Source organism: Sarcophilus harrisii, chromosome 5 (assembly GCF_902635505.1).
Source record: "Sarcophilus harrisii chromosome 5, mSarHar1.11, whole genome shotgun sequence".
NCBI classification, from domain to species: domain Eukaryota; kingdom Metazoa; phylum Chordata; class Mammalia; order Dasyuromorphia; family Dasyuridae; genus Sarcophilus; species Sarcophilus harrisii.
The window spans coordinates 244,003,196-244,019,989 of NC_045430.1; the positions used below are offsets into that span (position 1 = coordinate 244,003,196).

The 16,794-nt window shown below is 35.3% G+C and overlaps 1 protein-coding gene across 3 annotated transcripts in view; it reads left to right on the forward strand.

The window, feature by feature from the left end:
* The window catches only part of AKAP9 (A-kinase anchoring protein 9), a 170,764-nt gene that overhangs the window by 63,659 nt on the left and 90,311 nt on the right, over positions 1-16,794 (forward strand). For all 3 annotated transcript variants that reach the window (XM_031939997.1, XM_031939998.1, XM_031939999.1), the window contains 6 exons: positions 1,659-1,872; positions 3,009-3,088; positions 5,050-5,197; positions 10,019-10,116; positions 12,996-13,113; positions 13,486-13,684. In XM_031939997.1, coding sequence (XP_031795857.1) covers positions 1,659-1,872; positions 3,009-3,088; positions 5,050-5,197; positions 10,019-10,116; positions 12,996-13,113; positions 13,486-13,684 — 857 coding nt within the window. The remainder of the gene's footprint in view (positions 1-1,658; positions 1,873-3,008; positions 3,089-5,049; positions 5,198-10,018; positions 10,117-12,995; positions 13,114-13,485; positions 13,685-16,794) is intronic.

Sequence of the window (16,794 nt, forward strand, 5' to 3'; positions counted from 1 at the left end):
CATTTGACAGTTTACATTTTGCCAGCTATAATGCTGTGAATAACATAATTAGTGGAAATTATTATGAAGTAGGAAGTTATAAGAATATCTATTATAACCAAAGTGATACATGTTGCTGCCTTACTAGGATAGATTTTTTTTTAAGTTTCTGGCTAAAAAGGCCACTTTATACTGATCTAATTATGACTCTTAAGTCTTATATTTTAATCACTCCTAAAATAATCAAGAAATATTTATCAATTGCTTTAAATCTGTTGAATACTTGACTATTTTAGAGATAGTGGTATATGATGTTTTTTCTTAAAATGTCCCAAATCACTTAAATTTGTAAAGTAAAAGTTTATTAGGAAAAAATAACTGTGTTTGAAGACCAATTGCTTAAATCAGGGATCCTCAAACTACGGACGGTGGGCCAGATGCAGCAGCTGAGGATGTTTATCCCCCTCACCCAGGGCTATGAAGTTTCTTTATTTAAAGGCCCACAAAACAAAGTTTTTGTTTTTACTATAGTCTGGCCCTCCAAGTCTGAGGGACAGTGAACTGGCCCCCTATTTAAGAAATTTGAGGACCCCTGCCTTAAATGATCAGTTTTCTGATTAATGTCAAAGTAAAATATTTTCAACTGCCATTTAGCTCTCATCTCTTTAATATGGCTTGAGGATGGATTGTTTTATTCAATAGCTTAAAAGGTGATCAAGTAGTCCAGAATGTTTTACAGCATATTATTTCACTTTTCTTCCTCAGAGTTTCCTTTTGACTGTGTGGTTATTATGTGGGCTAAGGTCAGGGTCAGACCATAGAAGTTCAGGTATGATTGTTGCCACTTATGGCCCTCAGTAAATTAGAAGTTGACTTTTCTGTTTTATTTTATTGAACCAATAGATTCTCTGCTTTTTTAAGTTTTGTACATCTATTCTGTGGTCCCAGTTTTTCCATTCATTAGCAACATGATCCTGGGCAAGACATTTCACCCTTCTCAGTCTCGGTTTCCTCATCAATAAAATAAAGGGAATTTATGAACTTTGTGGTTTTCTAGATCTGTAAATTTAGATTTCTGTGAAATACAGTAACAGAATATTTTATCCATTGAAAAGGATAATCAAGTGCTAACCATATCCATACTTAATGTTTCTACAAGGCTCCAAATCAAATAATTGTGTACATTTAGTCATTACGTTTTCATTGTTTAGCTTTCTTAAAAAGTCCTAATTTTATTCTGTTTTCCACATTTGATGCATGCTTAAAATTAAAAAATGCTAAAAATTAAAAATAGCCTTATTCAATATTTAGTCACTGTAAATATGACCTAGAAAGTATATTTTTTTAAAAATACTCAGAAAATCTGTGGTACTCATGGCCTTGGAAATTATGAGTTTATATCTCGTGCCATTATTATTTGAGTTCTGTAACAATAAAAAAAAATTAACGGTGGTAATGGAAAGAATTAAATTGGTTTTGGTTTTGGTGTTAGTGTAAAGAAATATTGTTTATGCTGCTAAGTTAATAGAAGATAGAAAATCAGTAAAGAAAAGTAAATTCTGAGATACAGCTGATTAGGACACTTTTTTGGGTAGTATAACAAAGATGAATGCAGAGAAAGGATGAATGATCTCACTCACATTGTAAAGCATTTGCCCTGTGTGTGCTTTACACTGAAGGAGGATTTGAAGCTTCAGATGGAGGCCCAGCACCTTTGCCTCTCCCTGGTTCATTCAGCTCACGTGAAGCAGGTGTGTGTCTGCATGGATGAGGAGAGAGCAAGTGCCCTGAGCAGCCTGAGGGAGAGACTTGCTTCTGCTCATGAGGAAGAGATGCGGGAGCTTCAGAAAAGGCATATTTCTGAGCTAGAGAATGTAAAGAGACGAGAAGCAGGTAAGTTCTGGGAGCTTGGTTTTGCAGGAAAGGTCTGTCCTAATTGGTGGCTGGGATGCTTTTTGTACTGTCTGTGCCCCGCTGGCCCTCAGGGTGATTCAGTCTTGAGGGGCTTGAAGGCTTGAGAGGCCGTGGGAGTCCAGCCTGGGGAAACCAAGCCCGTACTTAGGCCGTTGCATGGGTCAGTGCCCACAGGGAAGGCTCAGCCTGACCACACGTCCCTGCACTGCCCACACGTCCCTGCACTGCCCACAGACCAACCCAGCCCCTGAGAAATGCGCGCTTGGGGCTGACCGGCCCAGGATGACTCTAAATCAGACTCAGCTTCTGAGAGGAGGGAGCCAGGAGTTTTCCCCAACTCCCTTTGAGAAACCCTCATTTTCCTAATTAAATAGTTGAGCTGAGCAAATAAAATTTGAGTCATATTCATAGTTGATCTAAGTACACTCACGAGACCTACTTATTTCTTCCTAAATGCTGGCTGTGGGGAGATGGGAGGCATGTTGTGAAGGGCAGAAGGGTCAGATATGCGGCCTGGAACAAATTGAAATGTAATTGAGAGATTTTTAACAGATAAAATTACGTTTAAAACTTAGGTTATAGGTGACCCATGGGCATTCTCCTGTGTAGGTTGTTGATCCCCATTTCTGTTTGAGTTTGACCCCATGGGAGATGTGGTTGGGGACCAGAGGTTATGACATGGTCCCCTCCTGCGGTGACCTCAGTGAGTAAGAGGAGAGGGCTGACCTCCTTGCCCCTCCTGCTACACCTGCAGGTGCACATCTGTGGACCTAGGAGACTCCAACTTAGAAAATATGCCTGTCTGCACTGGTGGGACTCCCTCTATCAAGGAAGTTACAGGTTTGATCAAAGAAATGCATTAATTATACAGGCTGTATTTTCCATGCATCAGGTCTCCTGTTTCCTTTACCTTTATCATAAGGGTGAAACTAGTTTTTTAGAGAACCTGTTAATCAAAAATTAGAAGTTAACTTTGAATGTGATAAATCTGAAATAGTTTTATTTCAGTAAGGCTAGATATACCAGAAATCTAAGCTTTTATGGATAAAATAAATGCCAAATAGCTGTGTTTCACATGTAAATTGGTAGGCATAATATATTATCTATTTTAATAGATGATGAAGGAATGTCTTTAGAGATGCTTATGGGAAAACTCCACAAGGCAGTGATGGAGGAATGCTCTCGTTTTAATCAGGTAAGATACTAATTTGAAAGTGGTTTTAGGAGAAGAAACATTATATTTAGAATTGCTGTATTTGATAAATAAAATTATCCTTCCCACTTTTCCATATGAAGAAAGCTAATATAAGATGCTTTTATACAGTAGACCATTGATAAGCAGTTTTTTTCTTTTACTTTGATGCACAATTTCAGTTTCTTCTTTCTCAACAGTTTCCCTGAAACTAAGACCAGAAAATGATATCTCTTCAGTAACAGAGGGAGAATGGGGAAAGAGAATACAGATCTAGAGGTCACACTTTGTTATTTCCAAATGTGTGTGTGTGATGTGTGCCATCACAGATCACCCCTGCTCAGATCCTGCCCCTCTGGGCTAGCCATGCTTTTAACCCTGCACTGAGAGAATCAAGGAGCAGCAGAGGAAAGTCCATAGCCATAGCAGCTTCCCTTTTTTCAGTAACACAGCAACTATTTCTAATCCCATTTTCCAAACTGTCAGGTTTAGGAGGTGGATCATTTAATAAGAAGATCTGACTTAGTCACTTAGTTTTACTTGTGCAAATAATTTTACCTCTCTGTTCTCAGTTTCCATCTATGTAATAAGAATAACATTAGCTTATATTTCCAGAGGGCATTCTGGTTTAAAGGCATTTTCTCTTTCTCTGAATTAGTGTAAATTTCATCCCCATCTTACCAGTAAATCTCAGATTAAATGACATACTTAACTCTTTATGCTTAAGGGTTGCAGAGCTAGGATAACAATCCAGTCCTTCTGTATTTTTTTCACTTAGCTATAAAATGAGTATGATAATAAGTATCTTTGTAAGGCTCTTAGGAAGATCAGGTAAGATAAATTATGCCATGTGTTTTGCGGACTTGAAAGCACTCTATACATGTCATTGAGGAGGGGGACACTACCAGGAGTGTTGTTTCCTACCTCTGAGGAAAGACTAGAGCTTTGATTGATTCTACTTCTAGAATTCTTCATATTCCACTAGGAGCCATTAAGAATGTACATTTGACAATGTTGAACCCAAAAAAATTACAGAATTCTGTATATTGAATTATGAGCCATTAAGAATGTAAATTTGACAATGTTGAACCCAAAAAAATTATTTAGCAGGATTGTTTTGACTTTTAAGAAAGAGCATTCATTGATAAAAGCAATATGTAGTTAGCTATTTTTATTAGGAACATTACAACATTACAGAAATTCATTATTCATTTCAAATGTTTTAGGGATCTTTGAAAGAAATGAAAGGAAAGTTTTAAACTGTTTTTCACATATTTATCAATAAATGCTGTTTCATATAGATTTATTTAGATGTGAAAATAATACTGTCATTTGTAAATTTTCTGTTTGATTTCTCAGAGCAGTTAACCAAGTTAACATATCAAATGCTTCTGAAGTTTTTATACAAGCTACAAAAACAACTCTTAAACACAAGGGGAAAGGTGTGTAGAGTATAATGTTCCACTTGTTGGGTCTCTCATCTTTATCTTTTCAGGATTTCAGGATTGATGCAGTTTCTGTTCAGTAATAGATACTATGTTGATAATGTCAGGATAAAGTACAATCTAGGAGAAAGATTAAAATTCAAAATAAATTTCATTATTAAAAGGATGTAGAGATGATCCAAGGTATAAAGTTTAAATATTCAAACAAAAATCTCAAGAAGGAAATCCACTGTGTTCAGTTAAAAAATATATTTCTGTCTCATGGAACTTTATATTTCCTTACCTAATTTTCTATGTAAAATGTTATTGAAAAACATTTTGTTTGAATATGCTATTTGCAGTTTTACTAATAATGAATGTGTTTTGCATTACTAAATATTTTATATTTTTCTTTGTTTTCTTTTTGCTTTCCCCTATCCTTTAAAGCGTTAGCTATATCTGCTAATACAATTTTGAATGATATGTTTTAGTTGAAATAATAATTTGCTCCCTTATAATTTTATTTAATTTTGGTATCAGCAGTCTTTATGCAACACATTTGGTACATGTAACAGAGCTCCTTTCAAATATGAAGCAAAAATAGACAGAAGAGAAATTCCTGATATTTATTCCTTTGAAGTTCAAGAAGAAAGCCCAGAATTACAGAATCGTACATTTGAAGTTCAAGGTAATACTAAAAATCTTTCAAAAGGTGTCTATATTATTAGATATAATAGTCTGACTTTTCCCACTCTTTATTATAAACCTTAATTTAAAGTGGTTATCACTCAGCAAATTTAATTTTGTAATCTAAATGTGAATTTTATTTTGTTTTGTTTCCATAGTTTTTACTCACTCATGAAGAGTGGGATTTTATAACTCTTTGAAGAATAGAAATGTTTGATTCATTGATGTGAAGATGATTTTTTTTTCCATTATGGCATAGGAATATAATGTACACTACTACCTAATAATGCAAAAATTGAGTACTAGAGAGTGTGATACTGTTTTTGATTATGTATTTAGAATTGAAAAGACTCAGCATGATTTTGAAAGCCCTTAGTTGTACATCTTTTAAAAATTATGAAATAGGGACTTTGACCATAAAAGTCAATATATTTTGATTTTGTAAATGAAGTTTAAGTTCCTATTCTAGAAACCTGAAATGATTGTCACTAAAAATGAAGGATTTCAAGATTAAGGAATTTCAAATTGGGGCAGCTAGGTGACATGGTAGATAGAGCACCAGTCCTGAAGTCAGGAGGATCCGAGTTCAAATCTGGCCTAAGACACTTAACAATTCCTGGCTAAGTGCCTGGGCAAGTCACTTAACCCCAATTGCCTCAGCAAAAAAAAAAAAAAATAATAATAATTTTAAATTAAAATATTTCAAGATTACCTATTTTTCAAAATATCAGGCAAGAATCAAAAAAATATCCATAACAGATTCTGGAAGTATTTCCCCAATATCTTAATAGCATCTCTTCTTTCCTATTTTCCTCACCTCTCCCATCCCCCCAAAAAATGTTAGTAAAGAAGCAAAAAATTTGCTTCTGAGATTATATTTTCAGTACCAAAGAGAACATTGTCACTGTTGTCATATAGTATAGTTGCATAAAGCCAAATTGTAACTTTTAAAAGATAATAGGTAGCTAGAAGGGTTTTGAAAACCTACTCCCATGATACATATGCTTCATATCTGTCATCAGGGAACCACCCAAAGTAACTAGAAGGTTACTCACCAAGTATGAATTTTATCAGCCATAATAATTCATGAAAATTACTATGTCATGAAGAAGTTGTAATCATTGGTGGAAGGAATATTCCCACTGATAAAATCATGATTCCTTGAAATAAAGTAAATTGATAAAATCCAAGTGATCCCTTCATAATACTGTGAAACTATTAGAATTTCATGGGGAAATAAGCTATGATTTAAAAATAGATTTCTTTCCAAAAGTAGAAGAGTTGTTTCTTAATGGGGAAGGGGTTATCTTTAACATTGTTAAAAATTAACTAACCATAGTCATAGTGTTGACTGACAATAGACCAGGTGAACAGCAAGTTATATTGTAAAAACATTCACCACAAAAATTACTAAGTGATTATCCCTTCTTTTTCCACTCTCCTCTTTCTTCCATCTCTCATTCTTTCATTCTGTTGTGGCTGTCTGGTAAACAGAGCCACAGAGAAAAATATTGTGTCTCCATCTTTGATTTTTTAAGTCTAGTGTGCATGTACCTCTAAATCTTTCTCTATATGTTACATATGTGGTCTGGCCCTTTGTCATTTTCTGTATATGTTTCTGTGTATCAGTTTTCTTTGCTTTTGTCCATTTCTCTGTCATTGCCTCTTTCCTGTCCCTTATCTTACCATAATAGAAAATTGAGTAAGTTTTTTTTTTTTTTTTTAAATGTCTTGTATTTTTAACCTGTGGCTCAGAGCTATAGATTCTATGATGATACAGACTGGGTTCAGTTTGGAGGGAATCTCCCAAATGCCTTCACTTGGCTTTTGCCTTCATCTGAAATTTCCATGAGAAATTATTTAAACTCTTATCTCTTTCTAGGTGTCCACAGAGAAGGTAAAAGCCCCATGGGCTAGTATGTAAACTTTCAAAGTGAAAATATCTTAAATAAATATAAGGCAGACTTTATTTTACCTAGCAGTGAACACAACAGACTTACACCCAAGTCAGTAAACAGTCAAGAAGGGAAGTTGGAATGTGCTTGGCACACAGTAGGCACCATATACATGCTGGTTTTCTCTCTCCCCTGTCTGTCCTCTCTTGTCTTTGAATTCTTGTTCTTTATAGCACTCTACTCTGAGTAAACTCTCCCTTTGAAAGGTCAGCATCCTGCTGGGACTCAGATTTATGCTATGGCAGTGGACTAAATACAGAGTCAGGATGCTTATTCCTATTCCATCGAGGTCAGTGCCAAAACAAAGTTTCACATGGTACTATAAATTGTAAGTATTTATGTGAGCTAAAGGAAGACTTTTTTTTATTTTTAATAATAGCTTTGTATTTTCAAATACATGCAAAAATAGTTTCCAACATTCATCCTTGCAAAACCTTGTGTTCCAAATTTTTCTCCCTCCTTTCTCCACTTTCCTTCCCCTGGACAGCAAGTAATCCAGTATAGGTTAGACCTGTGCAGTTCTTCTAAACATATTTTCTTTTTTTTTTTAATGTTAAATCTAATGTATGCATACATATTTATACAATTATTGTGCTGCATAAGAAAAAGCAAATCAAATCAGTAAAAGAAAAAAAGAAGCAAAATAAAATGCAAGCAAGCAACAGCAGAAGGAGTGAAAATGATATGTTGTGTTCCATACTCAGCTTTTACAGTCCTCTGTTTGGGTATAGTTGGGTCTCTTCATCAGTGAACAATTAGAACTGGTTTATGAATCACTTCATTGTTAAAAAGAGCCACGTCCATCAGAATTGATCATTGTATAATCTTGTTGCTGTGTATAATGATCTCCTGGTTCTACTCACGTCACTCAACATAAGTTCCTGTAAGTCTCTCCAGGCCTCTCTGAAGTCGTCCTGCTGATTGTTTCTTATAGAACAACAATATTTCATAACATTCATATACCACAGTTTATTCAGCCATTCCCCAACTGATGGGCATCCACTCAGTTTCCAGTTTCTGCCACAAACATTTTTGCACAGGTGGGTCCCTTTCCTTCCTTTAAGATCTCTTTGGGATATGAGCCCAGGAGAGACATTGCTGGATCAAAGGGTATGCACAGTTTGATAACTTCTTCTAAACATATTTTCATATTATCATGCTGCACAAGATTTTTCAAATGTGAATGTTGAAAGCTATCTTTGCATGTATTTCGAAAATAAGAAGCTATTATTTTAAAAAAAAACATCAAAAAAGAAAAAAGAAGAAAAAAAACAAGCAAACAACAGCAAAAAAGATGAAAATATTATGTTATAATCCACATTCAATCTCCATAGTCCCCTCTCTGAGTGCAGATGGTTCTTCCCATCATAATTTTATTGAAATTGGCTTGAATCACCTCATCTTTGAAAAGAGCCACATCCATCACAATAGATCATCACATAATCTTGTTGTTGTGTGCAATGATCTCCTGGTTCTGCTCATTTCACTTAGTATCAATTCAAGCCTCTAGGCCTCTCTGAAGTCATCCTAATGATTGTTTCTTATAGAAGAATAATATTACATAACATTCATACAGCATAACTCATTCAGCCATTCTCCCACTGATGGGCATCCACTCAGTTTAGGAAGACATTTTCAGTGCCATAGAGAGAGCCCACATTCTTTAACCTCCAGCCTGACATTTAATGGATAAACTTTATATTCAATCTAAAAAGCATTTGTTAAACACTTACTATATATGTGAGATATTATTTTAAGCTTTTAAGGTACAAAGACAAAAATGATACTGTTCTTGTCCTCCAGGAGCAATATCTTTGATCAGAGAAAACAACACACACACACACACACACACACACACACACACACATGTTTTTGTGCACATAACAGTTTGTGTACTGTATCTATACATATAGCTATACATCTATGTATAAAGAATAGTAAGAAGCCCAGTTGGGGTGACATATAGACGGTATAATGGAAAGCAGTATATACAAAAAGCCTGGAAAGGTGGTTTAAAGCCAGGCTGTGAAGAGCTTTAAAGGCCAAACAGGAATTTGTATTTCATCTTGAAATCATTGAGCAGAAGAAAAATCTGGCTAGACCATGCTTTAAAAGTTTCTTATTCTTTTTTTTTAAATGTCATTAAATGAAATCTATTGTATTTCTCTGCAGGAAAATGACAAGAAAGCAAAAAGAACCTCAATACTAAATTCATTTATTTTCCCCTTGATTTGTTTAAAAATGGTTCTATGGTTTGTTGTGATATGGGAGCCACCTTCCAGTGGCTGCTGGAGATCTAACTCAGACCTGTAGAATGGATCTCTTCATATGAGCGGATGATAATGATACAAGGAGACTGACAGGCAATTGCTGTTCCCTGACCTCTCCAACTGAGAGGCAGTTGCGTTGTCTGACCTCTCTCTTCTTCCCTCTGCCTCCAAGTTATTTCATTCCCAATCCACAAAGAACATCTCTATTAGCAAAGGCTGCTTTGCAGCTCCTTCAACTGTTATGATTCACAGCTATAGAGGTTCTCAGAGAACTGGCCTGTCCCTTCAATTAGACATGGTCCTTAACAATGGTTCATAAAACAGAAATTACTTCCTTCCCCTTGCAATTGAGCTGTAGTTGCAGGAATAATGAACATGATGTTTACAGATTAAAAATGATATATAACAGTGTTGGTACCTTTCACAGGGAAAGAATTAAGATATTCATTTTTTCTTAAATATACTTGTTCATTATAAAGTTTTTATCTTAATGTGACTATCTTCAGTTAACATCTATGAGTATCATTTTCAGTTTTTCCATGGAATAATTTGATAATTGCTAAATTGATTTTTTAATGTATTTTCTTTATAATCTAGACTTGCAATCAGATCTGCAATCTCTTATTAACAAAGTAGCAGAAGAATGCAACAGACTGTTGGTACTTCAGTCACAGCTAACTAAAGATTGTGAAAAGGTAGGTATTATGAATAAACACATGAAAAAAAAAACCACTTATTTAGAATTCTTTAAATCCCTGGATTTGGAGTGTGAATTTTTTTATTGATAAGCAACTCTTAAAAAACTAAAGCTTATGTTAGATGGAATGAGAAAATATGCCAGAACAAAAATTCACAAAAGTGAAATGATTGTACAGTAGAGAACTCAATCCACCTGGCTGATTAAAATCAAATTTTAATTTGAAATATATGCTGTATAATAGCTGCTGCTCAGATTTTTGGCAGCTTTGATACAACAGGATATCAAACTTAAAGTAACCAAATTAATTTGCATGTCTTTTCACATGTATTTCTGCTTATCAGGTTTTTTTTTATATTATTCTTATAAAAGGTCTATGGCAAATTAATTCAGTTGATGAAAACCTAGACATAATATAACTAAACATGTAAGTTTTATTGCTTTGAGGGCATGCAGCATCATGAACTTCAATTAAGATCAGAATCAGGTGTGTTGGAGATATATTTAAAAAGAAATAGATGATAGGACCTATCACTAGTCCTGGAAACAAACAGTAATTCCTACCCTTTTTCATTAATGTCATTTTCACTTCATCTCTGTGAATATATATATTTGTTTTTTGTAAACAAGTTAAAAAAGACAGTGCTTAATTATTTGGATCAGATTTTGATGTTTAAAATCAGCTTAAGTGTATCCTCCATTTCTAAATTTTTCTGTGTCTGACAGTTGGAAGAAGTCTAGCTTTTCATCAAGTTTGGGGGCTGAACTTTGTAGTTCAGTTCATTCATTATTCTTCCATGTAGTTATTAAATGTGTGTTGAGTTATCTTCTGAATATCTAGCTCTTACTAAGAACTGGAGTTGAAACAAAAGAAATGTAAAGCATGGCAATTGTCTCGTATTAGTTTGCAAACTACTTTGAAATAGGAAATGGCATGTGTAAAACTTCCACACAAGATATGATTTAGTGTCAAAATGGATGGTATAGACTGTGCTGTAGGAATTAACATAAGCAGGATTGTGCTCAGCCATGATATAAAGAAAAACTTAAGACGTGGTCTCAGCTCTCCGCTCACATTCTAATGGGGGAAGAAATGTACACACAGATAAGTAAAATAGAAATGTAAAGTGATGACGTAAGGTTAGAGGAAACACATAAGGATTGCAAGATCCTGGGAAAGCCCACCTGAAGAAGGTAAAATTTGGGCTCAGTCTTGAGGAAAACCAAGAGGCAAAGGAAAAGGAGAGCTTTACACACATGAAGGACAGCCAGAGAAAAGGCACAGAGTTGAGGGATGGGGTGTCAAGTCCAGGGAACCACAAAAACAAGGTCATGTTGCTGGATCATAGAGCGCATGGAAGGGAATAGGGAATGGAGTGTGAATAAGACTGAGCCAGTAGAAAGAGACCAGGTTATGAAGAACTTTGAAAGATGAACAGAAAATTTTCTGTTTCTTCCCAATGAAATGACCCTAAGAAAGCCATACCAGGACCCAGAAGCCAAGAACCTTCATTCCTCTGATTATAAGGCATAGCTGTGATTTCCACTGGTTCAGAGGAATTGCTATTCTTCAGATGTTGGGGCAAGATCTGGAAGAATTATCTCCTTGTTCTGACAAATCTACATTGATTATCCATTGAGAATGAAGGTGAATTAGGGTAAAAGATTAGGCTTTAGGACAAAGAGAGGCAGCCAGATCTATCTTTCTGTCTGCTTTTTTTAAGCCTTTACTTAGAAGTGTTCCCTCAACTTCAAAATACAAAAAAAAACTGATGGGATATTTAAAAAGTTCAAGGGACATATAATTTTTAGATTATCAATCATTAGTAATGCTAGAATATTTTCAATAAAATGGGTCAGTAATTCTCAAATGCCAAAGATAAATCATGGTGGTAGGCTTGTAGTTACAGAAGGGATGTTCTCAAGAGAATGCCAATCAAGTATGATTGATTTACAATTAATGAGAGAATGAATAGTATAGTGAAAGATGGACTTTCCTAATGTGGTTCTAAAGGATGTGCATTTAATTCCTACTCCCCATCACCCCCAAGGAAATTCAGACCTATATCCCCACCCAAGCCTGACTGTGGATGGGGAGTTTTACCTTAGCTTCTAAAGGTTGAGTAGAGTGGCAATCTATTCCTAAATTGAGGAGAATGTTAATCCTATCTACACTCTAATCCAAGCCCTGTGGCTACAGGTGTCCCACCTCCATTCTCTTCCCTCTCTGCCATCCTTATTGTCTCTACCTCCATTCTCTTCCCTCTCTGCCATCCTTATTGTCTCTGCTCACTTAGCCCAGTCATCTATGCCATAGTAAACCTTTAGTATTTGCTAATTGGTTGAATTAATGTGAGAACTTATTTGAACCTTGACTCTGCTGTTAACATTCCTCTCTTTCAGTGGAAATTTAGACTAATATTAAGATTGTTCTCTGTACTGGTAGCTTGACAGTGGAGTTTGCACCATTTTTAGGAGCTAGGATTTGAGAAATTTGGAATAGGGTCCTAGATGGAGAGCTGAAAGAGGGACCTCAGAGACCATCAATCCAAGTGTTTCATTGCACAGATGAGGAAACAGAGACTCTTGGTGAGTGATTTGACCAGGTAGTCTGTATCGTGACAGAATGTAAGCCGAACCTATCCTCTGAGCACAGAGCTGCTGGGAGTCTGTTCTGCTGTTTCTCCTTGTCTGCAGGCAGAGATGGAAGAAGGGAGGTGGGGAGGGCTCAGGGAAGAAGGGCATCTGGGATTCTGGTTTGATTGATTGATTGTTTAATGGTTTGATTGGTGTACAGAAAATTCAAGAAGCGATAGTAAGTCTAGTATTAATGCATGAGTAGCATTGAATGGATTTTTCTCTTACCATTTTTAATAGATTCAAGAACAACAGGCAGAGAATGCAAAACTTGAAGTTACAAAAGAAGAGGAAATGACTGACCTTGAGATATCAAAAGCAAAGTGTTTAGCAGGCTCTTCTCAGACAAAAGATAGTGGTAAATTTTGAATTTTTAAAAAATTTTTTATTTTTTATAAAGCATGTAATCAATACTTGACTTGATTAAGTTAAAAGTAGAGATAAATTGCTTTAAATATAAGATCATCACAACTATAAGTTTAGATGAAATAACCTTGGTCTATTTTACTCATGTGTACTTGTTTACATCAGTCAGCAATTTTATATTTAACCCTAATATTAGTCCCTAAAAATGACTTTAACATGAGTGAAAAATGAATATTCTTTACAAAAAAATTTTGCTGATTACAATTAGAAATTTGAATTAAAATTTTGTTTTCCATGTGTATTAATTCCATACTTTGTGTATAAATGTTGAAGAATTCTTAACCCTTTCTTTTCTTGACTTCAGATATTATAGGGAGTTTGCCTCTTTTACAAGACATGGAAAAAATGAAAGATCAGCTTGAAGCACATGATGTTCGAGAACAAGAACACCTTCCATGTAATTTCCAGCCATTGTTGAAAGAAATCGGAGTAAAGGATCCTCCAGAGAGCCCTGATTTGCAAGAGGAGCTTCAGCTTGTTAAAGAATCTATTCTTCAGCCAAGGTATTTCTATTCTGATATTTCATCTAATAATATTTGTCACTCAGCAAGAACCACAAAACCAGATGACTTAAGAAAAAATATAGACCAGAAGAAAGTTCTTGAAAGGTGATGTAATGTGGCAACTGAATTTAGTGAAAAGTCTATATCTGTTTATTTGGTCAAAAGTCATTATAAATAAGAAATTTTTTTTGAAGTGTTTTTGCTCTGCAAGGATGCTGATTGTTAGTGATGTGCTGGCTGATATCAGTCAGGTGGCATGTATTCACTGTGTGTAAGTAAGCCCCTGTGCTGGGCTTATGTAAGGTTTGTAATCTAGTTGGGAAGTCTCCACTGTAGATTTGAGTTTAGCTATGTGACATGGCAGCCCATTATACACAGCCTTGTTTATTCTACTTTCATGACATCTCTGTCACTTATTCTGTCTTCCCTATTCCCATTGCCATTACCCTTCCTCTTTAATATCCATGCTAGGTTATGGTAAAAGCTGGTGCTTCTTCCTTTCTCTTCTCTCTGTCCCCCTGCAGTCAGTCGTCCGTCTACTTCAGGGCATTCATGCCATTTTTCTGCTCAGAAATCCCCAGAAGTTCCCTCTTCACCTCTGAGTACAGTTCAGAACCTTTGCTTGGCATTCAAGGCATTTTCCAATCTGGTACCACTTTCCTTTCTGTTCTTTTATACTGCTGCCCTTCCTCTTCCTCACTCCCATTCTACATTTCAGTAGAAATGTCTCTCTTCTCCTTTTCTTGCCTCTTGAATTTCTATACCTTCTTTTAAAGGTTGTGTCAAGTCCATGTCTAAAGTCCTGGCTACTTCAAAAATTCAACTCCTTTTTCCCCTTTTGGGAATGATTCTCCCTTAAGGCTCTTGCCCTTGTACTTGAAGTTACTTAGCTCTAAAACATTCTCACCATTCATTTTCTTGACTTCAGCACTTAAGATCCTCAACATTTCTGGAGGAAGCCATGTAACCACTTGGACTGGATCCTTAACTACAATTTGTTATTCTCTAATTTCAACCAGGTCTTCCCTCACAACTATGCCATAACCATAACCTTTTTTGATTGAAGGTGTTTGTCCTATCCTTTCCTAGGTTATCTAGGGACTTGCTCCTTCTGTAATTCCCAAATGTCTCTCCTTTCCAGGTCCACATATCTTAACTTCCCAACTGTTTAAATAGATCTTTGGTTGTCTCCCACTCTTAAACAATTTTAATTATCTGCAATTTCTTTTTTCATTACCATTGACTCTCTCGGCTGCTTCTTACCACCCATTCACTTTTCTGCTTCTTATAATCTGGCTTTCACCTGTACCACTGAACTGAACCTATTCTTTCAAAAGTTATTGATTTTAAATGTTAAAATGATGTTAAAATGAAGGTTTTGTCAGAATAGAGTCTGATTCATTTTGCATTCACAGCACTTACTCAGAGTAGGCATTTATAAGACTTCTTGATTAAGTTAGGAGAGATCCATGTTTCTTTAAAATAGGAGAATGTGCCTGTGGAAAGAGAAAGAGTAAAGAAAGAGAGCAAAAGAAATTACTCAAGAGTCTGGAAAAGTCAGGAAAGGAGTGAGTTCCACTTTACAAATATTACAATTATAAAAAATAATTTTTTGTATTTTTTTGAGATCTAAATTTGTCTGTGGAGACAAGAATGAAAGATGAAGGGAGGAATTTTTCAAAATGACTTGTTGAGGTGAAGAGAAGTGTGAAAGATGTGTTATGATAATAATAATTTGCTATAATACTTGTTGGTTTTTAAAGCACTTTGAGTAAAATGGAATGGGCCTAAGCTCCCTCTGCACCTGTAGAGTCTTAGATGCCTCCAACACTCAAGTTGAGTAACATGCCCAGTGTTACACAAGCTCCTATATGGCAGAAGCAATACTTGAGCCCATTTTCCTTGGTTCTGAGGTTAGCTCAGCCCCAGTGCCATGCTGTCTCTCATAGCTGAGAATGAGAAGCTTTTGAAAATGTTTAAATTTTAAGTAATGACTATATATGAAAGAAATTTCATTTGGTTTCTCAGAGAAGACATAACTTTGGGGTCTACTATTTATTTCTGCAATTCAATTTTGTTAAAAAAAAAAAAAAAAAAAAAAAAAAGCACTGTTATTACAAAGCAAGGATGGGATTTATTTGTAACATGATAATGACCTATTGGAGAGAACCCTGAACTTGTAGTTAGGAAGACCTGGATTCAAGGCCTGCCTAATACATTTATAGATCTGTGACTTCAGGCTAGCTTTTAACCTATCTGAGCTTCACTTTCTCTGTTAAATAGTGGAGTTGGAGACTGATGGCTTCTTTGATTGCTTCTAGTTCTAAATCTATGATCCTATAAATAAGAGAAGCTTAGTGGAAAGAGAAGAGGAAAAGCAGGAACAACATTCCCAAGAGCATTATGAGAGTGCATGAAAACATGATCAAAATCACTAAGAGAAATTCCAATTAAAACAATTCTGAGGTTTTACCTGACACCCTACAAATTGGCAAATGTGAAAAAAAATATTAACATGTTGAAAGAGCCATGAATTAGTGTGATTGTTTAGTGTCATGTAGTTTGTAATTTTACAAGAAAGTGACCATAACATACTCTTTAGTATGAATTACTATATTACTGGGCATATGAAGGAAAAATAAAGGCAGAAACAAAGGTCCTCAAAATATTCATAGCATCACCTTTTATGATAATAACTAGAAAAAGAGTAAGTTCCCATTAATGGATGACTGAAAAAAATGGAAATGAATCTAATTGAATATTAATGTATATGAAGAAATGATGAATATGAAGACCAGAATAATGTAGAAAGATTTTTATATGGCTTGATGAAAGTGAGATAAGCAGAACCCTATAGAAATGGTTCTTTAACAATATTAATAGAAAGTAAGATGAATCCTTAATGGCCCAAAAGAATGGGGAATGAACTCTTTTTCCTCATTGTAAGAGAACTTTGGGAACTATAGGGTCGTATACATTGTTAGAAAATCACAAGTTCATAGGGCTCTTAGAATCTATGTAGTGCAAAACCCTCTGAGCCATAGATCCAGAAAGATTGAGTGTCCAAGATCATATAGTTATCAGATATGGAACTGGAACCTAGGCCTTTG